Here is a 27,580-nt window from a genome sequence, read left to right on the forward strand (position 1 = left end):
ATGGTTTTTAAAAAGAACGCAGGGCCTCTGGCAGCCGTCAGGACGCACCGGCCTGAAAGCTGAAGTTACATCACAGCGGACGGAGTGTTGAATGTCAAGCGTTGTGATGGAAATGACTATGAGAAGATAAGGTAGGTCGAAGCAAAAAGCTGTGAAATGAAGAAACAAAACGTACCAGATTGCTTCAGTATCTGTAAACTCCCTTCAGCTACATATTACATGTATGATGCAGTAAATGGCAAGCCTCAAAATCTCCGCCAATATTGCCCAGAGCGCTTGTTCACATTGGCAGATGTTAGTTTGTGGACATCACAGGGCTCAGTGTGGATGTCCTTGTCCTCCTGCAGCACGAAGGTCCACAGATCGGATTCCGGCCCCCCCTCTAGACTCCTCGATGCAGAGCGTCTCCATACAGAGCTTCTGGTTTGCTTTCACAGCTCAAAGTGAGGGAGGCTCTGCCGTCACGCATGGTAGACGCGTACAGGAGGGGGTGTGTGTGTGTGTATGCCATCGCTTCAAATGGGACACACATCTAGATTATGTGCACACACGACAAATCGATCCACCACCGAGGCTTGATAATAAATTACAATACTCACAGTTGCATTGTGCTGACCGTGTGTTAGTGTCCCCTGGGCTGTGCATTGGTGTTTGTGTGCGTGGGCCGCTCGCGATGACTCGATGATGTCATCCGTCCCAATATGACCCAATCACAGACATCAAGGGGAGATAATCATGTTTGAGTGTGCGTCTGTGTTATGAGGGCCCCGAGGCACCTTACACAACCGGCAAGGGACAATGCAGTTTTGAACACAAAGCATGCGTTTGTGTCTGATTGTGCGTGTGTGTGTTTCTGTCTGTATGCATGTGTGTGTGAGTTTTAATGTCAAATATCTGTTTGCCCTCCAGCACTCTTACTTACAATGCGAGTGTGCATGAGCTGCACACTCGGAGAAATATAAAGTCCCAGCTAGAAGCAAATAGGGTTGCAAACATGCTTTCTCCCCATTTGACAACCCTTTATTTTTGGTAGAACTTTCACTTACACGGTTTCCCAATAGAACCCAACACAAAGGGTTAAAACGCAGACTTAAAAACATCCGCTCTCAATGAAAGGATCTTAAGAAGCAAAATGTTTAGGAAGGACCTGCTTGCAGCCTTCATTCTAAGAGTTATGTCATAAAATAATAAATATTGTTGCTTTGAGTATTTACCTTGTGTCCATAGTTGTTTGAATAGATGCACAGGTTTGTGTAGATTTATGTGTTTAGCTTCAACTGCATGTGTTAAAGCATCAGACGACAACAACAACAAAAAAGGAGCATAGGTGCATGAGTGTGTGTGTGTGTGTGTGTGTCTGTGTGAAGGACACAACGTAAACACACGCATTTATATAAATGGGCCCCCGGTTCCACGAGCGCATCGGGCTTGTGGACCGAATTAACAAGAAAGTGCTCCTGCACACATCGCAGGCGAGCCACAGCACAAACGTGGTGCGGGTAAAGTCATTTAAATCCTCTTCTGAAGGATGAGAAAACACTTTTTTACAGCTGCGGGGATTAGTCTAAACGGGATTCTCGCAGGTCACGGATGGATAGGCTTACGCACAGCCATGTAACGGGTTTAGGAGCCAACGGCTTGTGCTCCCCTCGGCATCTAACCTGCAAACTTGCTGCCGTACTATGGTGGTTCCACGGTGGTTCTTGCCCTGCCAGTTTTTTTTCATGGTAGATCAGTGCAAGGTGGGGCACCGCCATCGTCCTGCAGTGCCCACAAGCTTCGTTAATATTAAATCAGCTGCTGCGACATAGTAGCACCACGGAAACACTAGAAATAACCTGTAATACATCACAATGAGCGGCTCCGCAGCTGCACTATTTCCATGGGGAAATAATACAGAATTTAAACATGATTTATTAACAGGAAAGTCCCAACAACCAGCTCCAGCTACTTTTTTTGTCATTTGAAAGCCAAGTCACAATGTAAAGAGTGAAAATCGACGTGAAAATGTGAAGAAGAACAATGCACAGTAAAAGTATGAAATGTCAAATGGACACAAACACTTTTTTTTTCCCCGTCAGCGGTGAACTTTTAGTTTTACCATTACAAAACTTCTATTGTGTTTTGTTCCCGGACTTCAGCCTTCAAGCTATTTTTATTTTGCTGTGCAGCTCACACAAGAGCACAATATGTTTCTGGTCAATCTTGGAACACAGAAACCCTGTGACTTACTAATACGACTAGAGAAAAGTCTGCAGAGCTCTCGGTGTGCCTTCAGGAAGCTGGAGGAAGACATCGACTGACCAGGTAACATGGGGCCCGGTTATGGGGCTGCATGCATCTATCTGGTGAGTGACAATAAAATCATCAAACAGCACAAATGCACTTTGCTAATAAAATACACAAACAACCAAACTGGCTTTGGGTGAACTTTACAGAAGAAGATAAGTATGCTTTCCGTGTGTGTGTTCATGGTCAACAAGGTCATCCTCCTGTCTCGGCCGTCGAAGCGTCTCCTCAGCGCGGCGGCAGCTCGGGGCCTCATTACTGCTCACAGTCAAACCACGCTGTCACGCACTGCCTCGGTCTACCTTTACACGCACAGTAACGCACACACACACACACACACGCACCCATTGGCAGGAAAAGAGAAGCACTTAAAGTAGTAGGATTAAAATAAAGTTATACAGGTTATTTATTTCGTGGTTGAGCTATTCGTACGACCCACTTTGTGTATTAGAGGAACCGATTATTATCAACTCTGTCATTCAAAAACTATGCTGAATCCCTCTGCTGACTAACACTTAATTAAGCAGGAAAAGTGATCTTTTAGCTTGTTGGAAAGTCTATGGAAAGTAGCTCATTTGTATTTTTTCCCCCCAGAGAGTCCGATGAGATGATTGACAGCACTTGGATATATCTCCGCTAAAACAAATAGCTTAGCATAGACTGCAAACAGGTGGATCCCTCCAAAGGTAACAACATTTACCTACATCCCTCTGCACAATTACTATCTATAAAGTTAGAGGTTTTTTTTACGGTGGGTAAAAAATGTCAAATTTTATTTGATATTCATTGAACTAAAATTTTATTTTTACACGGTTGACAAACTTTCATCGCGTTAAACCGGCTTTTGCCTCAACGACCACTTTAGCTCGACCTCTGCCAAGAGGCTCCGCGTCCAAACAGGGTTTGCCTGACCAAAGTTTAAATCTGCAAAGAAAAAAATAAAGAAAAAATACCTTAAAAACGTAGCAGCACTTTCTAAAACACAGCCAACAACTCACGCGCCCCCCTGCTGCAGAAACCCACGCTGGAACCAAGCGGCTCTTTTCGGCGCCAGGCAGACAGGCGACAGCGTGGTCTCAGAATTAGTACTGAAACAAAAAGGAGTGCAGATAAAAATAAGAGCAGAAAAGGAACAGCGGAGGGGAGTGCGAGGGAACTGCATAAAGCGTGGCTGCTGGGAGGGGGGGTGGGGGGAGGGGGGGGCGAGCAGCCTGATGAATAGAGCCATCAGCCTCAGCAGAGGCTACAGAGCGGCCCGCCATCTGCCCGCCCATTACTGGAATGGAGTGCATGACGGCCGCCTCTCACTCGCGGGCCCCACTGGCATCGCTGGCACAACCAGGAACATTTCTTTACGTCTGTGTGTGTGTGTGTCCGTCCTGCGGAAGCTCAAGTGAATGACACAAGGTGACCTCGCCGAGACGAAACCCACGTGCACATTCCCAAAGTTTCTTCTGTTGGTTGAATGCAAGCGTCAAGATCTTGTATCTATTTCGGAGCATATTGCACGCCACTGTGTGTGTGTGTGTGTGTGTGTGTGTGTGTGAGAGAGAGAGAGAGGGAGGGGTGGCCCCCAGAGGAGAGTTACAGCGGCGTGGCAGACGCTTCACACCTCATTGGCGCGCAAGCAGAGCCAATCACCGCCGACGGATCCGCCCCTCAGGCTGCCGGCCGACTCCGCAGCATCCTTGATGGGTTACAGAGTGAGAGAATGAAGTGAAGAACAATAACAAAAGGCGACGCAGAGGGAGGCATAGCTAAACAAAAAAAAAGGATGGGGATGGAGGATGTGGAGAGACAATAAAAAAAGCGCGCGCGCGCGCACACACACACACACACACACACACACACACACACACACACACACACACACACACACACACACACACACACACACACACACACACACACACACACACACACACACACACACACACACACACACACACACACACACACACACACACACACACACACACACACACACACACACACACACACACACGGATAATAGCCAGAGAGGAACTGTGAAGAAAAGTTTCAAGAGAAAAGCTTTTTTTTTTTTCCCCCCTGTCTTCAGCAAAAGGTCATTAAATCAAATGTGATTAGTCATCGCGGTGGAGGAGCGCGTCTCTCGTATTTCAGAGTTGAGTGCATCTGGTATTTTCTTTCTGCGTCTTAAGAGAACAGAGGCAATATAGGATTGGACGTATGATAAAAGCGAATCGTAGCTCCGTCTTAAAATTGTTCCATTCGGTCCAGCGCAGGAAGCGGCGTTGCTGGCGAGTGCAAAGTTTCTCTGCTCACGCAGGCACAGATGGTACGGAGCACTTAAAGAAACACTCAGGCAGACACACGGCTTCTCTTGGGCGAGGGTGCAACACTCTGTCTCCTCGTATTTTGTCACACTGTGAGAAGTCTGCCAATCGTATCACATGTAGGCTTATTAACAAGGCAGTTGTCCTCCGTGTCTTCCAAACCAAGTGAATGATCACGTCATGTCCAAACTGCGTGACACCAGATTGTCCCGAGGTGGAAACCTCAAAAGAGAGACTTAGAAAAGGCTTAAAAAGCTCAGAGGTACATCTAAAAACACCAAGCGAAAGCCACATTTGTTTCACGGTCACACAAAACACCTGTTATTTCACACGCTGTTCTCGTCCTGCCGTCTCCATCGAGCAGACCCCGCGGCCTCGGGGACCCCGGGAACTCAGACCCAATTTGAACACAGCCAGTCGGCAGCGTGCAGCTCCGCTTGAGTATTTAGGAACAGCGCATGGACGCCTGAGCAGCATTTGTGGAAGCTGGGGAAGAAAAAACGATTATTTTGTCCTTTTTCGACTCTGTTAGTAGGAACATTTATTCCTGTATTTGTACCAGAAAAAGCCTAGTATGAAAACGTCGATACTTCTACCACCCCACAAATTGTTTATTTTAACTGTAGCTTCAGGAGCCTGGGGTATAAATTCGGACGTGTATTCTCATTGAAGCTGTGCAACTCTAAAAAAGGTCAAAGGGGTCGTGTTGGATGTCTTTAAAAAGGAAAAGGTGAGCTCCGTGTTTGGATCACATGATTCTCTAATTATCCTTTAATGACATTAGAGGGGATGTAATCTCATTACAGACAGAATGCACCGTTAAATCACTTATCTTGGCTCGGAGGTACGAGGGTCAGATAGAGGAGTCTTGCAGCTTGGAAAAAAAGGACAAAATAGTGGGGATAGAAAAAAAAAAAAAAAAAAGGAGACGGGCTTGTGGAGAAACACCTGCCATGAACTCTAATAGCCATTATCCCTGACCTTTACACACACACACACAGGCTGTATAATACAAGTCAACCCCTCACCCCTCCGAGACTCCAAAAGTCAAAAGGCAAGAGGACAGCTGAGTGACAGACAACAGGGGGATTAGTTAGAACGGATCACATGCTTGCGCGAACACACACCGCTCGCCCGCTCTCTCTGTCTCTCTCTCACACACACACACACACACACACACACACACACACACACACACACACACACACACACACACACACACACACACACACACACACACACACACACACACACACACACACACACACACACACACACACACACACACACACACACACACACACACACACACACACACACACACACACTCTGATGCGCTATTAAGATAACGTCGCCCCTAAAACCACCTGCCTCCATATCAAACCCAGGCGGCGTCCCCTCTGACGTTCCCCCGTCTCCTCCTCGGGGAGACTGAGCAGAGAGGAAACGCCGTGTTAAGGAGGGAGGGAGGGAGAGAGAGAGAGAGGGGGGGGGAGAGAGACAGAAAGAAAAGAGTACATCAGCAGAAAGAAAGAGGGACAATGAGGGGAATCTTTCACAGGAAAGCGAGAGCGCACCGAGGACTCGCACAACAGAGTAAAGACAGACAGGCAGCTACTTTGTGAACCAGAACATCTGTGGCGGCTGCTACGCCGGCACATTGCCCCCCCCCCCCCCCCCCCCCCCCCTACCGCCTCGTGGGCTCGTTCACTCTGTCTGGCAAAATGTCGACACGAGGCCCGCGCGCATCCATCAAAGACGTACAATGCTCGCTGTAATCACCATGAGATACACACACATGGGGGGGGGGGAAGAAAACTCAACAGTTCCTGCATGGTTTTGTCTTTTTATTTTTCCTCTGATCAGACATCGTCACAAGTGTTGGTGCGGATGAATACTCGGGGTCGCTACATTATTCACACTACTCAAACTCACACAAACGGATGCAGAGACGGATACATGTGTATTTGTGTACAGCAGGGAAACTATGAATTATGGACAACGGAATAAAGGGCTGACGGGATCATCCCAGCAGGGTTGAGGTGAGATGGGGACGGGTACGAGCTTCTCTTGTGCTTTTCACCGTCCAGCCAGCCGGCCAAACTGTGGCCCGCAGGTTCCTGTCGGTTCCTGCTCGACTGTGTCCCGCCTCCTCACACACACACACACTCAGGAGTAGACGGAAGGTGAGAGTGGGGTGTCTGGTTCTCTATCAGGGTGCGGTGCTCGGTGCCTGTGGTCCGGTCTGGTTCTGCTTGAGCGTCTTGGTGCTGACTCATTCCTCGCTTCCTCCACTCCGGGGTTTCGTCTGTCCGTCGGTCGGTCGATAATAAGTAATCCCACACAATAAACTCTTCGGTTCGCTTTCTTTGTTCCGATCGCTCTTCTTTAACCCCCGGTCCTCAACTTGCTCTGCAGGGAGAGAAAAAGCACATTAGAAGAGACGGAGATAAAAATAAGAATAAAAAAAAGACAAACAAACGAAAAGATAGAAGAAAAGAAAGATGCCATGTCCCTCGCAGGAGACGAGGCAGTCTGAGGGCCGGAGAGGACAATGAAAAGGTGAAGGAGAGGAAGAAGACGACCTGAGGGCAGTGGATTCCATGTAAGCGGTAAGTGCAACCACAAATCCCCGGCACTCCCCCCGTCTCCCCGTCAATAACCGTTTGAGCGCTTCAGTCGCAGCTGATGCCGCGGAATGAAAAGCGCTTAAGAGAAGAAGGCTGAGGGAAAGAAAGTAAAGAGGCAGAGGAAACAAGGGATGAAGGGGACGAAGGAAGAGAGAAAAACACCTTCCTCCTCACTGGCAGACTTAATCTTTTTTTTGGGATGAGATACAGTCTGTCAGTTTCTTTTCAGTTCTGCAAAGGAATCCTAGTTTATTTTGTGCGCTCTCGATGTCTAAGGATACTTTATTCTGCTGTAGAAGCCAGGCAGGAACTAGGGGACCTTGAAGAGTCACTAAAAGGATAACTCAACTTTAATAAATTCTATTTCTATTGGTTATTATACTACTGAGTGCTGACACCTGATGAATATTTTAAGAATCCCTTAAGGGCTCTTATAGATTTAAGTTATGTCATATCGTTTCCCATAGATCGAGATAAACAAAACGCTTTTGCTTTATGTCACTAAATACAATATGTACATACTGACGTCTAAGAATATAGAAAGGAAAAATTATATCTTAAAAAAAAAAAAAAAAAAAAAAACTTTACTGGAGAGCATTTTGGAATGACACGTCGATACTTAAAAGGACAACAGTCACACCAGCCGGCGCCCTTTACCTTTTGAACCGAGCAAACAACACCCTCTGAAACCACAAGCAGGGGTCTCTCCTCGCCCTTCGAGGGTAAAAAGACAGAGATGGAAGGGTCAGTCTAAAAAACTGCAGCGGGGAAGGGAGCGATAGGGAGCAAGACGCGGCCATGTGGCGAGAATATGGAATGAGGAGGCAAGCGGCGGATGGAAAGATGGGCTCCCGTGATAAACCCTTACTCATAAGGGGAGAATGAAAGGGGGGCTTTATCTGTCCTTCGACTGCCTCTTCCTCACTGTTTGCTATCTGGACCGGTTAAGTGCTGAATGCATTAGGAACGGGAAATCGGGATGGAGGGAGTGAAAGAGGGACGGTTGCAGGGAAAGACAGGGAACAAAAGAGACTGAAAGTGGGTTGAAATGTTATCAATGGCTCCGGCGATAACAACGCTAATTATCAGTGACAAAGTCCGGCCGGCTGACAGCGCCTTTGCTCTCGGCCGACAGTCCAGGGGTCAACATTGATGGGGGATATTTTCTTTTATCCCTAGCTTGTTGGCATCTTGGAGATCTTCCCAACACCCATTTACACCCGTGGTGCTGCAGTTTTTAAGTGGAATTCAAGATTTGAAGGGCAAGGACGAAGAAGGGGGGAAACTGCATGGCGCAATCAAGCCTCTTTGCCCTGAGGGGGCCGAGGAGAGGACGCTTCCATCTTCTGACCCTCCTGGGGGTCAAAGTCGTGTCCTTTGACACATATTGCTCAGCGGAGCTTCCTGCGTGCCTCCGATAAAGCTGTGTAAACATCCTAATCGCGACGTCGCATCAGCCCGTATCAATCCGACTTCATCCCTTTCCCTCGTTTTGTCAGCTGTGTAATTCTGCATATTATTCCTTTAAAGCCTTATCACACAAATGTTTTCTCCCCCCGTTTTTTTTTTTTTTTTTGCACCTAATGACTTTAAAAGCGAGTCTGATACAGATAAGCGCAGACGAACAGGAGAGTGCTGCGGTTGCCGCGGGTGATAAACAAGCGGATTAACATATCATCTCAGGCTTGCTTCCAAACAATTTACAAGATCATAACAGCATCCGACCTACGAGCGCGCGCTCAAATCTCGCCGTGTCTACAGGTAGCCGTCTTAAATGCACCCGCGCGCCCACGCGATGAATAAAACATTGTGCAATTTACATGATGTGTAGCTTAAAAATCTGCCTGCATCTGACTTTTAAATCTAATACCCATACCCACGAGAGTAAGCGAGAGACACACAACTCAGTTTCCTTCATTTCCGGCAAAACAATGCAATTGCAAGATATATAAAAAAAAAAAAGTGAGGAAAAAAAATCTAATAGAAAAGCTCTATGAATGTAAATTGAGCCTTTTGAAGCCAAGTGATGTTACATATTGCAAAGTGAGGGAGGAGGAATCAAGTTAATATGAACCTGAGTGGCATTACTATTAGCATACGGCGGGCGGCCGCGGGACACACGAGGCGGAAGAAACATTTGCACTTGGCGATGGAAGGGGAGAGCACGCAGGGGACAGTGGCGCCCAACTAGCGACTCTGACTCCCTCGGTGTTATTACATTAAAACACACACACAGAGACAGTCAGAGAAGGTGGGGAGGAGGAGGGGGGGGGGGGAGGGCGCCTGTGTCAGCAGGTATTATGGAAATAGGCCGTAAGGTTTTGACTGGCTATTTAGACGGAGCTTTATTCAGGCGCCAGTTGCCCGGTTGGAAAGTGTAGCTACCAGACACACACACACACACACACACACACACACACACACTCTAGGAGCCCGGTGACGTATTCTGCAGCTAACACACACACACGGCGACTTTGGAATGCACACATCGATTCAAATGAAAGCCACAACGCACAACTTACATATCATCTGTCCATGGGGGGTGCATGCACACATTTGTTGTTCTTTTTTTCAGAGGGGAAAAAAAACAACATTATTTCTGAGAGTCCCATACAAATGAAGTTGCACTCACAAGGGTACAGTACACAGCGAGAGGCTCATTCGTTGAGCAACGAGCACATACAAACATAGCGTGCATACGCAAAAGATGATTAGAAAGATGATCAAATGACGTTTACACGAGACGTGACAAGCGATAAAAGCTTAGTGCGGTTAAATAAGCACCTGTTTGGCGTTGTTGACACACTGCAGGTAGAGGGCCGCGATGTTGGAGCAGTTGAGGGTCTTTCCAACGTTCTCCTTGTAGCAGGCGAGGATCTGGCTCTGCACGTCTGCACACACAGGATACGCCTCATAACGCCTGCGGGGGTCGAGAAGGGGAGAGACATGGCGTAAAAAACAGGGAAAAACTGGAGGCAGCTCGAGGAAAAAGTGTAATGGGATGAGATTGAAGGATAAAAGTGCAAAAATAACATAAGGAAACGCAATGCGGAGGGATTGACCCAATGACTATGAGAGACGCAGTCATACAGAGCATGTCAGTGGTGGCGCATTGTTACAAGCTGAGCTGCACATCGCTCTTCACCGTCCTTGTCAGTATTGCGTCCACGGAGAGGTCGCAGGGTTTTCTAAAAGCGCACAACAGCAGGTGTCGAACAAAGCTTCCCACATTGGCTTCATCCCGTGGAAAGGGAGGTTCATCAGTGCAACGGGGCCGCGTGCATCAGAACGCTAACTCGGCAAATCAATGTGTAATGCAGAGTAAACAAGAAAACAGCTCCGGTTTAATCTAGACGAGCAATAAAGGCGTAGTTGTTACAACGTGATGATGATGACGATAACGATGATGAGGTTCAAATTACCGGCGAGCTAAGTGTACTTTCTTTTAAATTAGTCCCCGTTCTTATGCCTTACCACTGAAATACGCTTTCAAAAAACAGAAGCCTATTGATCACTGTACTGGACTGCAGTGATTCCATCCATTGATTCAGAGCTGCACCCTAAAGGAGTCAACCATTTACAAAGCTGTCACCTTCAAGCGCCCTAAATGGCTAAATCTATTTGCATCCACCAGGAGGCTGTTGTTGTGGGAGGCGAATGCGCTACACGCCACTAGCTTAGCACGCCCGAGGCCGCCCACAAGGCCCGCTACTTCCCCGCTGCCATCCAGATGTGGGCAATTCTAAAAAGTAGCTGCTACGCTGAAACTTCAGCGCCTTTTTTTATGTTAAATGTAAATCTGGATCGATTTCTTTTCGGCAATCTGAGCAGTGGGACGTTCTCTCCACACACCCCATAAAAATCCATAACGACAACACATGTGCGCGCTAGGGCCATTATGCTAATGGCGGTGTCATCGTTTTGTTCACGCCAGTGCCCAGGACACCCCGTCTGTCCCGCTAAACGGCTCGCGTGGGTGTGAAAGAGATTTCGCCCGTCAGCAACTCTGCGGCTCTCAAAGGAACACTGGGGCGTGAATCCGCTCCCCTGGAGTCACAATCAGATGTTTGATTTGCTCCCTGCTGTGAGGAAAATTACCCCCACCCCCAACAACCCTGTTAGATACAGAGCAGGGGATTGGTCGCATGGGTCATTACCCAGGTGGTGGGGTGGGGGGGGTGCAGCGGGAGGCTGGCGCAGCGGGATCGATGTGTACATATGTGCGTCACCACATGGTCATATTTGATATTTCTCGAGGAAGCCAGACAAAATAACAACAGAGAGAGCTGCTCGCCACACCTTCTGCACCTCCTCCTGTAGGTCAACGTTCTCCCCCTTCGGAGGATGTACAACACGCTCGTTTGCCAGCTTCAACATTCACTGCGCACACGCGAGCGCGGTATCAATCCGATTCATCCGATCCTCCCACGAGGAAGTGAACGCGCACATTTCCCAAAATGCCGAACCACTCCCGTGGAGACTTTGGTTGATTCCACGCTAGGCGTTATTACTCCTGAGCGCAGAAGCGAAACGTCACGCCGCCGGCTGTGTGGAGAAGGTTCTGCATTTGCGACACCGTTGGGGAGAAATTCAGTCATTTGCAGGGAGGCATGACAAGGCCATTGCTCTGCGTCGGGCTACTGAACGATGACAGCGACGCCAGCAGAAATCACTGCCATCCTATTCCTATGGATCCCAGTGCTCATTTATTACAAACCCCTATGGGCATCTACAGGGGCGGGAGGAGCCACAAACACTCACTAATTACTTCTTTATTTTCTAAGCGTTTGCGCTAATACCAGGTGCATGCTGCTGATACAAACCACAGTGTTTATCACCGGTAATGGCCTCAGAGAAGGAGAGAGAGAGGGGGGGGTGGGTGGGGGGGGGGGGAGGAAGAGGGAGATTGAGAAAAGAGGACCGGGGAGAGAAAGAGGATGAGGGGGAAGGGGGTCGAAATGAAGAGCATTGCTTGATGAGGAAGTAGACGGTCGTACTTCTATTTTTGCTTGCGCTCCGGTTCTCCTCGGTGGGTTTATCATGGAGACAATAACACTGTCACACACACTCTGTGGCGGCACGCTGCATCCTCCATCATCTATCATTAAGATTAACATAAAGTTCCTGCAGCCAGCCGCAAGAGCGGAGCCCTTAAATAGGAAAGCCTACAACCCATCCCCGCCGCCCCCTCCCTGCATGCTCAGCTTTACACGAGGAGCGCCTCACCTCATTTACCACAGCGGGGTGAGCAGAGGCAACGACGGTCAACGTGTCACATCAAGAATACGCTGTAAACCATAACCGACGGAGGATGACCGTTTACTACCTTTAGTTAATTAAATTTATGGATTTTTTCGCAGTATAATATAACGTCATGATGCCGAATACAGAAAGAAAACGACGTATGAATCCATCAATTCAAATCTTACTATTTAAATAGGGGAGCTGTTTTTTTTTTTTTCAAGGTAAATCACAAAATTCTTTCAGCCTAGTGATGAAAATACATTTGCACTCAGTTTAAGGCGAACTTGGGGAAATCGTGATCTTTTTTTTGGGTTTAATTACAAAACACCAACGGCTATATTCTGCGTGCTGAATTCAGACTGAGATCTATTATCAGGAGTAAAACACAGCAAAGAATAAACACATTTGATTCCTCCACAGAGCACATCATGGGGTATAATTACAAATATGGTCAAGACCATGTGAATCATCCGGATCCAGCATAACCTGAGCAGTGAGGCATTTACAAACGTTTATACTGTATCACACTCAAAAAGAAAAAGCTTTTTCGTAGCGGTTTTAATGGAAATTAAAAATAAATTGCTTTGACATATTTTTGCGGCTCTGGTTTGGTTATATTTTGGTTAACAGTACGTGAACACTCTTTGTACTGGCCAGCAGCTCCCAAACTCCTTTGCTTCTGACCTCTTTTTATTAAGCAATATCTACTTATCACAGCGTGCGTGCCCATGACTAGCAATTTTCCTTCTCACGCTGTTACATTTACATTTTTTTTTAGAGGGCGAAGGATGTAAAACTCTGCACAATTAAACAGAAAAGTCCCCCCCCATCTCTATCCGCTTTTATTCCTTTATTCCCTCTCTCAGCCCCGAGAGGTTCTTAGGATGTTTAATAAAACTACATGTGGTGGGAGACTCAAACAAACATCCCGCCAGTTGGTTATTATTTGCACTACGTGTGTGTGTGTGTGTGTGTGCGTGTGCACCTAGAGACAGTCAATCTAAACAGTCATATAGGGGTCTCGCCTCGTGCCATCAGTGGTAAAGGTCTCAACAACAATATCAACCCCCCCCTCCCCCCCCCCCCCCACACACACACACACACACACACACACACACACACACACACACACACACACACACACACACACACACACACACACCACCCCACGCCAAGCGAGTCCCCATTGCTTTGATGGGTTGATAGAAATGAAACTGCGTTACAGTTTATCTGCTCCGCGTCATAAATCACAAAGCAAAAGAGCGAATGGAAAAAAAGGTCAGAGGAGAGACAGAGGGCGGCGGGGGGGGGGGCACTTCATTGAGAAGCTGCAACAGAGATGGAGAACGTGTTTGAGACGGGGAGCAGAAAAACAGCGTGGAGAGGCGAGAGGAGGTGCCCCCCCCCCCCCCCCCCCCCACAATGCACTGCTGCTGAAACTTTGCTCACTCCCTTTTCCTTGAGGAGTTTGAGAGGAGGGGCAGAATGTGTCCCATTTAACATGTAACAGGGCAGAACTGATCCCTTGCTCCCCCTCGATCACTGTCTCCCTCCTCAAGGTGTCTCTATATCCTTTAATGCATTCCCTTCCTTCAAGCCCCCCCCCCACGTGCCGCAGAAGTCAGCACATTTCCATAGAGGGGGTCATATTCCAATAGCAGCATTCTTCAAAGGACGTATTGACTGCAAGTAGACCATATTGAGATCGATGTTGGGATTTTCTTACACTATGCATACGTTAGACGGAACGCGGGTACATTTCTCAAACCAACACATATTGACCATGACTACCATCTGCTGTGACTACTTCAAGCCAGCGCTCTGAAATGACATTCATAGATCTCTGTTAAGGGCCCAACATGCTTCGATAGCTGAGCAAAGTGTGAGACACATCTGGAAAGATGTACGTTCATCCGTCATCGTTTGAGATGCATTAAAAACTCAGAACAAAGACACACACACACACACACACCAGGGCCTATACACAAAGAGGTTAGGCGTGCACGGACAGAGCCACGTCGCCCATTACCTGGTCAAAAGGAACTATTGAAAGCACGAACCGGGTCCAGAGGGTTGCAGTGCAGCCTTTAAGTCCAAATAAAAGAGCATAGCTTCCCTCCGATAATAAATAAAGAATGACACAGCAGGCAGCGGATGGGCAATAAATCTGCAATCGCTAAAAAACAGCTTAGGAAATTAACATAAGATAAACTTAATTACCGCCTCGCGGGTCTCTGCCTCAACCAGCCGCTACGTTTGCAGTTTACGGTCCTGTCTGTCCCGATTGTCGTCGCTGCGCACATCGGATCCTGTCCTATATCTTCTCTCGGGCAAAAACGGGCCGCTTGGCAGTTTCACGACTCATAAATAATTCTGTTAATCAAAAGAATAAGTAAACAGGAGACTTTGTCTAGTGCCAAAAAATTATTACTCTTTGAATGGACTTACCATTACCATTAAGAAAGTGTCTGAGAAAAACCGCTAGAAGACACTTTCTGGTCTGAATGGGTCAGAACGTCCCGCAGGTTGCCAATATTTATCTTCCCCGAAATCAGACTTTGCCTACATACATCTCCAACGCTTCCCGCAGCTCCACCGACAGCACGGATTGCACTCGGCTGCCGCCGGATTGAGTTCCAAATCACCACATTCTCTATTTATCATCATTTGGGTCCACTTAGGGGTTAATAGGGTTAAAGGGTGGGCGCTGGTTCCCCCTTAAGAAGCCCTCATGTTCTCTCTAGTTAAGGTGGGCGTCAGTACCGAGTGGGGGCAAATAAATACAAATGATCCAGTTAAGGAGAAAAATGACACACATTTCGCTCATGCTGCTTTTTAAAAGCAGACCCGAGTGACCCCCCGCAGTGAAAGCCATCAGCATGGATGAGAGATTAAATAAGAGAGAGACACGGGGAGAGGGTTGGGAAAATAAAAGCGTGCGGGATAAAGGACTACAAGACAGGAGAAAGTGTGTTTTCAATGAGCGAGGGAGGCAAAAAGCACAAGATAACAAAGAGGGATTTGAATTAAGAGAGAAAAGCGCTGTGCGTGAGTGAGCAGCGAGGCCGACGAGGAAGGAGAGTAAAACGAGAAAAAAAAGGAGGATGACCTTTCCGACCCCTCTTCACCAACACGCAGGGGACACAGCAGACCGGCAAAGCCCCCAGAGAATATCGAAAAGGCAATAAAGGCCGTGAGCGTTAAAGGTGCGAAATGTGAGCCCACGGAGTTGCCAGTTCTTTTTCTTGTTGACTTCCGTCTCCTTCTTGTTCCAGCGGACGGGTTGCCTAGCGACAGATGCGCGGTCCGTCCCTCACCTGGCAGAAGGGGGGGGTCAAAGCCTTGCTCGGGGTTCTCCCGCTTCGCCGGCGAGGGCTACTTCAAAAGGAAAAAACGCCTGAACAGCTCCGACTGAAGTACTCTGCGATAACTTTCCGGCTGAGTAATTAAAAGTGCTGCTCGGCGCGTTTGAGCGTCAATAGACTGCTATTTACACTTAAACAAGCACAGAGAGAAAATAAAAAAATGGAAATGAAGGGGTTGGATTTGCCGGGCTTTCTCCAGAGTAATTATCCTCTCCAGTAATGGCAAAGATTAAACAAATGCACGACGCAATAATGCTGCAAGGCGTGTTGGATTGCGTTGTGTCCACAACCTCTGACAACAACGTAACGGTTTGTAGAAAATTACTGAGAGGAGCTTGAACGACACAATCAGGCATCAACTCGACCACAATCTCTGTTTACTATGATTGAAACAAAAGGGCAGTCGTGCTGAATCTCAATTTTGAGGAGCAACTTAATTACAAAGTTTGCTCGCAATCTCGCTCGATGCGTCAATGCTAGAAGGGGGGGGGAAGAAAATGGGCTGGAAGAGGGACGTGTTGGATTCTGCCGTCTCCCAGGTGGTACGGACGAGACGTCTTTTGACCTGAGCAGCGCAGCACGCGGCGCCTAGTGATGGAAAACATTTACATTCAACAAGTTCTGCTCCACGCCTCCTCATTCCACGTTGGCGTGCGCGTGGGGACGGAGCGAGGAGGGCGCCTGCCGTTGTTGTCGAATGGAGTAATTGAAAAGATTTATAAAAAAAAAAAAAAAAAAAAAAAGTATAGCCTGAAGGAAGAGACTGGTGACAATGAAGCAACAGAAAATGAGATTTCATTCTCTGTGGCCAATTTTTTCAATGGGGGGGGGGGGGGGGGGGGGGGTTACCAGTATTATACCCATTCACTACCATCAGACTATCAGACCAACTCAATTCTGCAGGGAACCTGGACCAACACAGAGTGAGTGACCTCCTGCTGCAACAAAGAAGCCCACAGCCCCAAAGGTTAGCGGTGACAGCGGGTTTAGGGCGCACACACACACACACACACACACACACGCGAAAGTAATGGAAAAGCAGACATCCATATGCATATATGAGAGCACACTAATTCATTCCTCCATCTCGACACACACGCATGCGTTCTTACATACATGTGGAGCAGTAAAGGTCACACATTCAGTGGTGGACGGCGTGATAACGCATCAGACGGGGATAAACAACTGGTGGTGAAGGGGTGGCAGGATATAAATCAGGGGCAGGGAGAGATACAGTAGCCTCCTTTTCACAGGCAACCGGGAGCTCTTATCGCCAGTTGGCGTCACAGGGGAAGTGAATAAAAGCGTCGGTGTTATGTGTACGTGCGCCTCCAAACATACCGCAAGATTGCATTATCTGCAACATGTTGTGTGTATTTACGTGGAAGTGGAAGTGCTGCATAGCAAATGTCTCTTGTCCAGGTTGTCGAGTGCAGTTTATGATTCACGGCAACAATTTCAGACACTCAAGAGGCATCTTCACAGTAATAGTGCAGTATTTGCTCCTCACTTTCGATGGTGAAATATATTCAAATTCTAAATGTTTAGATTGTCGTGGTGCAATTATTTCAAGCATCATGCAGAAATGAGATTTGTTCTTTTCATATAAGTATTGCTCTGGCTGAGGAAGCCACAGCTGTGAGAATGCTTGGCAGAATGTAGATATATCTACATATAACTATATCTAGATATATGTGGGAGCGTGTGTGTTGTAATGAGGTCACAGTGATGCAGTAGCGTTTCAGATGGGAATGCTCCATCATTCTCAGAAAGCTCTGGTGGGAATACTGCAGAATAAAGGCGGCCAACAGCTGTACAGCCAACACAAACAGACACATTAGTGAAGTTCAAGTGAATGTTTTTGCTCTTTTTTGACATTTCAAAATCAAAATAATTATGTCCGATGTTGGCTACTACAGAGCATCGAACAAAAAAAGACACATACATTCCTCCCATTCCCCCTCGGGTTATTTTTCCTGATCCGATTGTCACAAAGTAACAACAGTTTCCTCCATTGGAAATCTCTCATATTCCCAAATGATCTCATCTCGTATGGTAAACACACACACCCCCAACAGCCATAATTAAACCTGCTAAATCACATATACAGTTATAACCCTTGACTGGCAGATCCCTCTGGTCCCTATACTAAACGTTAGCCTAATATCAGCCCTAAAACTAAATCAATCCCATTAGCTGGAGTGGGGAAATGAGGACACTCCAAGAAGAAAGATGTAATCTCACACACTTTATAACACTGGCATTACCATATCAAATGCTAATTCCATCAAGTGGGGACATTTGGGGTATTTTGTTTCTGGAAGGACATTTCCAACTTTGAGGGAATCAAGACAAGCGAGACAAAACATTTTTTCTGTTACTATTCGACTGATGGTCTGAATGGGTCAGAGGGTCGGGACTGAGCTCATCTCTGTGGGGTCTCTGTTGAGCAACACAAAAGAAAGACAACTTCCAGAAAAGGCACAAACATTATGTCCGACATATGAGTGCATACAAACACACGCGCAAGTAAAGAAGGGCCGAACACGCCCCGTTAAATCCAATTAACCCTCCGCTCTGATCCCCTCTCTGCGTCCCTGCCCCTGCCTTGTAACACCAGAGCTTCCCGCCATTTCATTAGCACACACGGATGCACACTCGCATCCACACGGAGATGCACAACCCCGCCCCACCCTCTTCTACCCTTCCACAATTGTAATCCAGTCACAACCACGCTAATGCACCTCCTATATAATCCAATCAGCCAATCGCCGCTCTTCGTGCAGAGGTCTGCGTCACATGACTACCCGCACGTTAGTCCAACATTCGCATGCAGTTAGCACTGTCATTCGGCACTAATGTTATTCCAGCTGTTTTTTTTTTGTTTTTTTTCCTTCTTTAATGTGATTTGGGAAGTCTCGGCCCCGGCTTCCACGAGTCCCGCGCTAAACCCCCCGGTGGGCCAGGCTAATCAGTTTCCAGCATTTCTGAGGGAGACAATGATCCCAGTGTTAGCGCTGGCTAATGACAAGCTAACACAATTAGCCTAGCCTCCCTGGAGGAGCGCTCAGAGCTGGGGCCCATTCTTGCCCCGCCTCCTACAGGCTCCTCATCCACTTTTCCTACATTACTATGGAGCCTAATGGGCTCCTATTAAAGGAGACAGATGGAACACGGACCAGGAGGGATTCTGCATCTTCTTGAGTTACATATACGTGTCGGATATGTGCTACATCCCTGCCTGCTTGGATGTTTATTATTACTACCTCCTTTGCTGAAACCATTCTTTCGCTGCAAGGTGTGTCGGTGACTTGTATTTAGAGCCTATAACAGAGTGCAGCTTTCCCAGCGAGGACCATACATTCACTCATGATGCATTGTGGCACTTTCGCTCAAAATAGATGCAAACAATCTGTAATAAAGCTAAATGAATGTCATGTCTGAAGCACAAAGATTAATGGCTACTTTAATGTGTCTTGATGTGGGAAATGGTAACTAAGTAATTTAAAACTGTTGCAAATGATTTGACCCAGGTCGGGCTTATGAAGATAAAGTCTTACAAAACAACACAAAGAGGCACCCAGTAAACGCTGTTTCAGCTATCATCAACATGCAATCAGGCTTATCAGTGAACCACATCATCAACATCAGCTAATGGACGCGGCTAATGTGATCCTGATTGAAAGACATGGGTTACGATGTGGCTCGCCATGATTCAATAGTTTATCCACTGGCCCACATGGACTAATCTTCAATGAAATGTATCATTATAGATAACACGCAGGAAGCTCAGCCAGCTTAATGCCTACAGTATATGATGAAAGAAAAACGTTTTTGGCAGGTAAACTTAAAGAGTAGGTTATACTTTAGTATGAGTCGTTTTTCTGCGTCGGACAGACAGCGTCTAGACTTACTTGAACTTGGCATTCACTTGGTCGGCGGCGTTATGATAGTTCTCCGTGGTGACCTTGTAGAACTGAGCACTCTGCAGAGAGACAGGGGGAGAAAAGCCAGCAAGTGAGATAAATGCACGAAGCTGTGATTGCTATCTCTTATATAAAAAAAGTCCATCCAATTTCCCATCATCGCACATCATCCGGCTCTCAGGTTGAAGCTATTTAGGCAAAAAAGGAACCATTTCGGCAAAGTGACACCTCGTAGCAGTTCGGATGGGATATGGTCCTGCCTACTGTGAGCGGAGTCTACACAGTCCTGTCTCATCTGGCACCATCTAAAGTCTATTAAAAACTTTATGAAGAGGGATATTGAGGTGGGTGGGGGGGGGGGGGTCTATTACCACATAGGCTTATCTTACAAAACTTAGAAGTTAAGCTTTGTGAAATACAATGTCTACAGGTTAGAGATATATGCCTGGATGTGACGTCCGCAACGGTGGAAAATATTGGCATTGTTTTATTTCGCTCTGGTGCCTGCGCCTATGTTTGCCTCTCTGCGCGAGTGTGCGTGAGTTATGGCCGATGTCTGTGTGTGTGTACGCTGGAGCTTATCCCCTCACAAACGACCGCTGTAATAACAGGCGGCAATCCTGTAAGGTCGGAGGGCCGCTAGTCAACAGCGAGCAGCGAGCCAGTCGAAATTCCCCAGTGACCTGGAGCAAATGAACCCGTAGCAGGACCCCTCAGCCGGAATTACCTCCTCAAACACGGCTGTATAACGGGGCTCCTCCGCCGCCTGCACCGCCCGGGGAAGATCGCTCTGGCAGCCCTCGGTGGCTGTTATCCACATTTATGATCAAACGCTGACAGATTGTTAAATTTGATGGATGGCGTGATTTAGGGTCGCACGAAGTTCGATCCAGGTGCAAAAAACAAAAAAAAACTGGCAGCGTCTTCCAGTGCCGAATATGACCTACTAATGCTTTTGATCAAAAAGTAAGCTAACGCAAGCAAACAGATATTAAAATGACATGCAATTATTAGAAAGATTGTAGTTTGTTTCAATCGTTACTATATGAAGTATGGCTTGGTTACAAATCTCAGATTATAATCAGCCAATTCACAAAACAAATTTGGAGCAGAAAGGCTGCTGATAGGAGAGGAGAACGGTCGTCTTGTAATATGGTCTGGTTTCTCACACATAACGATGGTATTGTGACTTCTATCATATCTCTGTGTTGTTAAAAGGGGGAAAATCAACCTTAAGTTGATTGGACACAAGACACTTAGCGCACCCTGCATAAATTACAGACAGCAGAAATGTGACAAATGTAAGCATCCCGGTCCCATCTGCCCAGACTTAACCTTGTAGGATCTCAGACATTCATCATAGTTCAGAAGAGATCAATAGGAATGAACTGCGCTGCTGAAACGATCAATAGTTGTGCGTTGCAGAGCTAAAAGAAGATGGAACATGACAACGCTGACAAAAGGTCCGATACTCATTTGAGTCCTCTTCATTTCGACGGACTCTGAAGGTTTGCAACGGATTCAGAGTCCCATTCTAGTTAATGTTGGAAAAATAAAGACAAACTGTTCTGTCTTAGTAACTGAAAATCAGGCTGAGCAAATGTTTCAACAGAGCTTCCGACCTTGCAAATCACTGCATATTTTACAAGACAGACACATTCGTTTACAACTCTGCTCCTCCTCGCAAAAATAAATCTCCTGATTAATGATTTCACACTCCGTGTCGAGTAGAATTTTTTCCCAAACAGTTACACATGTAATTTGAGACCAATTAGATATTTCTTACATTAATATGCAGTCTGCATACAAAAATTGATGTTTTTAGGTATGTCGACAGTATTTATAGTGTATTTGTACGGAATTTAACTGGATAAAAGGTTGCTTGATCCTTTGCGATGACATTCAATTTATTAGGTCATTTTTTCCTCTCTGATCGCTTTTGAAATGTCTGAAGTCCACTTGGTCATGATTGATTGGAAAGGATTAATGCCCATCGGCTCAAAATTAAGTGAGGACCTCAACAAACCTCTCCATGCAAGTCCAAAACACACATTCAGGGAGGAATTTGCAAGGCGTAAGTGACAAAAATAAAGATGCTGCATGAAATATATAAAACCACCTGATGCAGAAACAAAATAAGGGTTTGAATGGTTAGCATACCTAGAGCAGTAGTCCCTCGGGTAGGCATTCATTTGTATGTAAAACACAATAAAGAAGTATGCCCCAAGTTTAAGAGGTAACTTGTAAGCTCCTGCTGTATCTGTGCCCTCTTGGCCTTGAATCAAGTGGTTTTGGTGTAGACAAAGAAACTGTCAAGAGCCAAGGAAAAGGATTTAAAAGAGAAGCTTATTCACAGATAAAAAGACTAAAAAGAGATTTTGGAGCCGCTAAAGAGGCAAGAATAAGACTTCTCCTGGGTGCCGAAATTGAGCGTTTGGAAGAGGAAGAGAGCCGGGATGAGAAGGATTTGGGTCTGTGTCTAGAATAATAAGTATAAGGTAATAACGCCTCCGTAAATGGCCGCGCTGGCACTAATCAGCACAAAAATCCACCTGGGAGGAAAAAAGAAACCATGTGTGAAAACTACTGCAGGACCACTCACAGTGCACACAAGCAAACATTGCATGTGGATTCACTCCGACACCGGGATGCACAAGATAGTAACACACGTGTGCGTGCGTGTGTGTCTCAACATGCTGCCAAATTATCAACACGTACCCTGCTGGCTTTAAACAACAACGACACGCACACACAAAACCTCTCGTACCACCAGAGAGAGAGCAGGGAAGAGCGTAATTTGTGTGATTACCGAGTGGTGTCAAATCGTGATTTCCGGCCGCAGCCCCGACTGATTACGAGAGAAGCCCTAACCTTTTGTTAGCCCGCCGAGGAAAAATCTTTGTTGGGGCTGCGAAACATCATTACCTTGTTTTTAGTCTCACGAAGAGACTTTTGTTTTTCTGCAAAGCGAGTCTTCATCGGTGGGTGAGCGGAATCGCTCGTCGCTACGAGAACCTCCTAAAAACAGCGTTTTCAGGTTCTATTTACTCCATTTGCCTTCCGTTGGCTCTTTTAGCTCGTCCGGAGCCAAACAAAAAGCTGGTGGGGGGGGGGTGTCACAGACAAATTAAGTCATTACTGCTAATGCACTGCAGCGATATGGAGAAGATAGAGGCCGCACCGCCAACACAGGCTCCTGCTCAATTTAGAATAAAAGCCTGGCATTTTTAACGAGTAAAAACAAATAACTCTGCGTACTGATGGCTTCTTTCTCTTATCTGCAGCTGAGCAGGAGGGCCGAAATGGGGAGAAACCCCACCGTGGCCGACACCGCAGTTCCGCGGAGTAAATGAGACCTGCGCTGTGTTCCACTCGCTCGTAAGGAGAGCAGAGAGGCTGTTAAACAGTTATTGTGCCCATCCCTCATGCACAGTTCTAGCCAGCGGTAACTACATACGATTCAGGCATCTCTCACCATGTGCCCAGGAAGAGAGGCAAAGGCCAGTGTTGGGGATTGAATAAAAAGGGAAAGATGTGATCAGAGGCAAATTTGGGATGGAATGTTTGGTCAAATGTTGAATGGAAGACCAGAGAGCAAAAACCAATGGCTACCTCATGCATTTTCACACCAGAATTCCCCAATTCCAGACTTAGTGCTAAGATACGCTAACCAGCTGATCAATATGTACAGACGTGAGAGTCTAACTTTGAGCAAAGTTAGAGCATTTGCATTTCCCATTTGGTTTGTTATTACATATATTTATAAGGCCAATTTAACGTTTTGAGTTTATCAAATTTCCTCCTAAATCACTTTTCAATATAAAAATACTTCAATATAATGCTAAAACTAACTAACCATGTGTTCAATGAATCAATCATCCTCTGTGCAAAGAAATTAGCCATATAAGCAGACAGTATAAAAGTTGCATGTCAGTAATGTTGTTTTGGCCTGTGGAGCATCTACTGCAGTCAGTTTATTATCATCTTTTTTTATTTTTACAATAACTAATACGAGTCCTGCCTTTCCTTGAAAAAGCTTTGCAGTTAAAACTCCCTCAGGGAACGGCGACAGCAAACAGTCTCTGACACAATAATTCAACACAGCGGCACAATGTTACGTTTTCACTCCGGATCACTGGGTCTCCAGGTATAAAAGTAGCAGAGAGGCTCCATTGATTGCTGGAGGCCGGGATCAATTTCTTAATTGTTTAAAGTTCTTTGCGAACAACAAGAAAAATGTGCTTAAAATTTGAGCTTCAGACTTCAGAGAGAGAAAGAGATGGAGGGCAAAAGATCGCAAGGTAGAGGATGGAGAAATGAGAAACTGAGGGGGAGATGAAGACGCCAAGTCAGAGAAAGAGATAGAAGCTATTACCGTTTTTTTAATACTCTCTCCGCCGCATGTCTTCCTTTCACAGTGTGGTGGTGCTTCGCTATGAGATGGCAATTGCTGCAGTGATTGTCTTCCATAGGAGAGCAGAAAAATCCAATTTCATCGATATACAAGGCGAAAAGAAAGAAGAAAATCCCTTCAGAATAAAAAAAAAGAAAAAAAAGAAAATTGAGGCATAAAGGAAAAAAAAAAAAAAACAGGTCAAAAAGAATAAAGAAATATAATCTGAAAAATGGATATAGAGAGACAGATGTGTCCAGGAGGGAGGGCTGGGAAAGACAAGAAAAAAACAACAAAAAAAACCCAACATGGGCAAGTTGATTGTTAAATATGAGATTGTTTTACAGCCGGGCAGGTATTGAGTGAAAATTTAATAAATATATAGATATTGTTTTTCCAGGGGCTATTTGGTAGCTGTGGCCCCAATGAGCAGCAGCAGCAGCAGGCTGAGCTGGTGATGGCCTGTCACTGGAAGCCCCTCTGATGAATGGCTATGTTGGATTGGAACAGACGTGTAATATATATCAGACTTATATTCATTCTTTCTCTCTCTCTCTCTTTTGGTGGCCTCTCCGTGGCGGCGTGCGAGATGCTGGGGAAATCCGGAGCACACTGCGAGTGAAATCGCTCGTGCCTTGTTCACCGCCCCAGCGAGCAGCGGCGCGTTTTTACTCCACGGCCAAATATTTTGTTCCTTATATTCCTTGAAGTTATACAAGTTGATGGGTTTTCTTTATGAATGTTCAAAAGGCGTATTTTGACCCCCATGCTGTTTGTAGGCGCTTCGATGAACTTGCGACGGATTGTTTCCCCAAAGTCGCATCTTTAAATGTTTCTTAAGCTCAAGAGATGGGGTGCTAACGTAGGACAGGAGTCCCTCTATTGAGCCAAGCGGCTTGGCGAGGGCTACATTTGATCCTTCCACTTTCATAAACGCTGGTCCGTGTTTGTATCTCCCTGTCTGTTTGCCCTCACTCCCTCTATTCACTCCAATAATAACGTACCGAGCTCACACATCTGAAGTAGACGCTTTCAACCCAGCCAGAGTGCACAAGAACATGGCTGAGGGGGCCGGATGAGGCGGGCACGTGAAACGAGAGTGCTTTTGACCTGGTGCAAGGTGACTGCGCCCCCTGCGGAGCCTCCACAGCCAGAGGACGTGCCCATGAATGATGCTCAGGTACACGGAGGATCACGCAACCGTCGCCACAAACACACGCAAGTACGCCACTTGTGTCGTGTTTTGGCTCAGCAAGGAAGCCCGACAAAAACTTGCAATACAAAATGAAAAAGATGATGATGGACAGAGCTTTTGAGATGTAAATGATGCCTAATAGAATCCAGTAAATGCTTATTTTTCCTTAGAAACCGGGTTAGAAAAAGGGCAATCTCACACTCAACCTACTTTCACCATTCAGTGATTTGGCTTTTAGTTCTCTTGCAACCTTTTCTTTTTACGCTCTTGTTCTTTATCATTTGGTGACATTTTATCTTTGAAGCACTCTTCCACCTGCTTTTACTTCGGTCTTTTCCTTGCTCTTATCCTCACTCACAAATGTCACCTTGTCATAATTCTTGTGATACCTTCGCAGGTAGAATCCATTTCATTCCAGTTTTGTCTCCAGCTGTCCCCTCTCCTTTTCTATCGAGTCTATTATTGTCTTGTATCTGGAGTGTTTCTTTATCCCCTTTAGCTTCCCTCTTCAGTACAGTAGCTCTTCACTCTCTCTCCCTGAGGTGTGAAGGGGATCTGTTGACACTTTGATCTCAGGAATATTGACCAGTAGCCAACATGACAGATGGATGGTCAGCGCCTCCAGTCGATAATGCCCGTGTTAGTGGGGACTCACATTTTGTGCAGTAGGGCCACGCTGGGCGCTCTACAGCAACATTTTCAGGTGTTGTGCCGGGCCGTCGTCAGAGTACGAAAAGATGATTAGATGTGTGCAGCGGTTATCTGTCGCCCTCCCCTGACGTCAGTGGACTGCCGCCCTCTCCCCTCCGCTACCAGAGCGGTGCAGCCCAATGCACATCCAATTACTGACAGAAGTCCACCGCCACTCAATACCCACTGGCTTAAGAAGGCGTCCTGAGTGAAGGAGGGAACATTTGCCTTATTGACCCAACCGGAAAAGTGTCCACTAATGGGAAACAACACATCCGCGGGAAAAGAAAACTTTATTTAAAAGCATTGGTGAGTCCATCCAACTTCCGAGAGCAATAAGATGCGAGAGTCTTCCTCCTCATTGCATATCAGGCCTCGCAGCAGTGGGAAATCTCCCTTCTGCTTTCACCACTGAGAGCGTTTGACTTTTTGCATAGTCCAAAAGGGAGCGGGGGGAGTAAACTCCTTCCCGGCATGAAGGCGTCATTTAAGGCACATTAAATGTGGCCTTGTATCCCCTCCCAAGATACACTTGTGACTTTAGAGCGGCGTGACGGCGTCCTTCTTTTGACACACTCTAACTGGGCATCTGACCCTGCCTGCCGGCCTTGCAGGCATCTCACTCTGGGACCAGCATGGAGCTGCCCTTTCAAGTGGGCCGAGCACGGCGGCGGACCCTCGTCATCACCCCTCGCCACAGGGCGCCAGTTTGACAAGGACATCAGCGTAACAGCATTTACGGGCCACCAGGAGGACACACACTGGGATGAATGAAACGCAACCTTTTATCCTTCAGGTTGAAGTAGGGCGGTTGGGGGAAAATAAAAAAAGGGCAAAAGAGAATTCGAGAGAGACGGAGAACAAGAGGAGAGGAAGACAGCGATGAGCGGCACACTGGGGAAAGCGTGTCTCGTTTAAGTTGGAGGAGGATGACAAAAACAGTGGGACAGAGGGAGGAAGGAAATGAACAAAGGGGCTGAACGGTGTGCATTAATCTGTGTGTGCGCACTTGTTCACCTGAACTCTGTGGTGCGTCTCGGCTGCCGCGTGTCGACAATTAAAGATGAATAGAGTTACGAAAGGTTTCCGCGGGCAACAACGATCCGCAGTGTGCGAGATGTATGTTCTTTAAAATAGCGATGATGTCATCTTACTTTTGGCTGCACAATGCATCATTTAGGTTTCGCTTTATATCCCGCTGGGAACTGTAAAGTTATTGTTTGCTTCACCTTGTGAAGTGAGAGCTTTCTTTTGGTACTGTTCTTTACCTTTTTTTTTTTAACCCATTTCCATTTCTCTGACCAACACATGTTCATGCACAGGAGACTAGCAGAGCCCTGAATACGTCATTAGTACGTTGTCTTTCAAAATGTGTTGGCATCTGCATTCCAGATGTTAACATCACCATGTTGGGATTTACTTCGAGAATTTGGCAGAGAAAAAAAAGAGAAAAGAAAAGTTGTTTCTTCAACTTTGGCCATGAAATTGAGCTGAGTGAAACTAAAACGCCTTATGATTCAGATCGCTTTT

The 27,580-nt window shown here is 46.5% G+C and overlaps 1 protein-coding gene across 14 annotated transcripts in view; it reads right to left on the reverse strand.

Moving 5' to 3' along the window:
• Positions 1-6,433: 6,433 nt before the first annotated feature.
• The window catches only part of chchd3a (coiled-coil-helix-coiled-coil-helix domain containing 3a), a 49,129-nt gene continuing 27,982 nt past the window's right edge, over positions 6,434-27,580 (reverse strand). For 4 of the 14 annotated variants that reach the window (XM_078100308.1, XM_078100307.1, XM_040174321.2 and 1 more), the window contains 4 exons: positions 19,761-19,831; positions 10,022-10,157; positions 7,895-7,951; positions 6,434-7,019 (listed from right to left, as the gene is read on the reverse strand). In XM_078100308.1, coding sequence (XP_077956434.1) covers positions 6,996-7,019; positions 7,895-7,951; positions 10,022-10,157; positions 19,761-19,831 — 288 coding nt within the window. In that variant the 3' untranslated portion in view covers positions 6,434-6,995. Of the gene's footprint in view, positions 7,020-7,894; positions 7,952-9,759; positions 9,802-10,021; positions 10,158-19,760; positions 19,832-27,580 lie in introns of all 14 variants that reach the window. The other 10 variants (XM_078100310.1, XM_040174329.2, XM_040174324.2 and 7 more) reach the window with 3 other exon arrangements.

This window comes from Gasterosteus aculeatus, chromosome 4, assembly GCF_964276395.1.
Source record: "Gasterosteus aculeatus chromosome 4, fGasAcu3.hap1.1, whole genome shotgun sequence".
NCBI lineage: Eukaryota > Metazoa > Chordata > Actinopteri > Perciformes > Gasterosteidae > Gasterosteus > Gasterosteus aculeatus.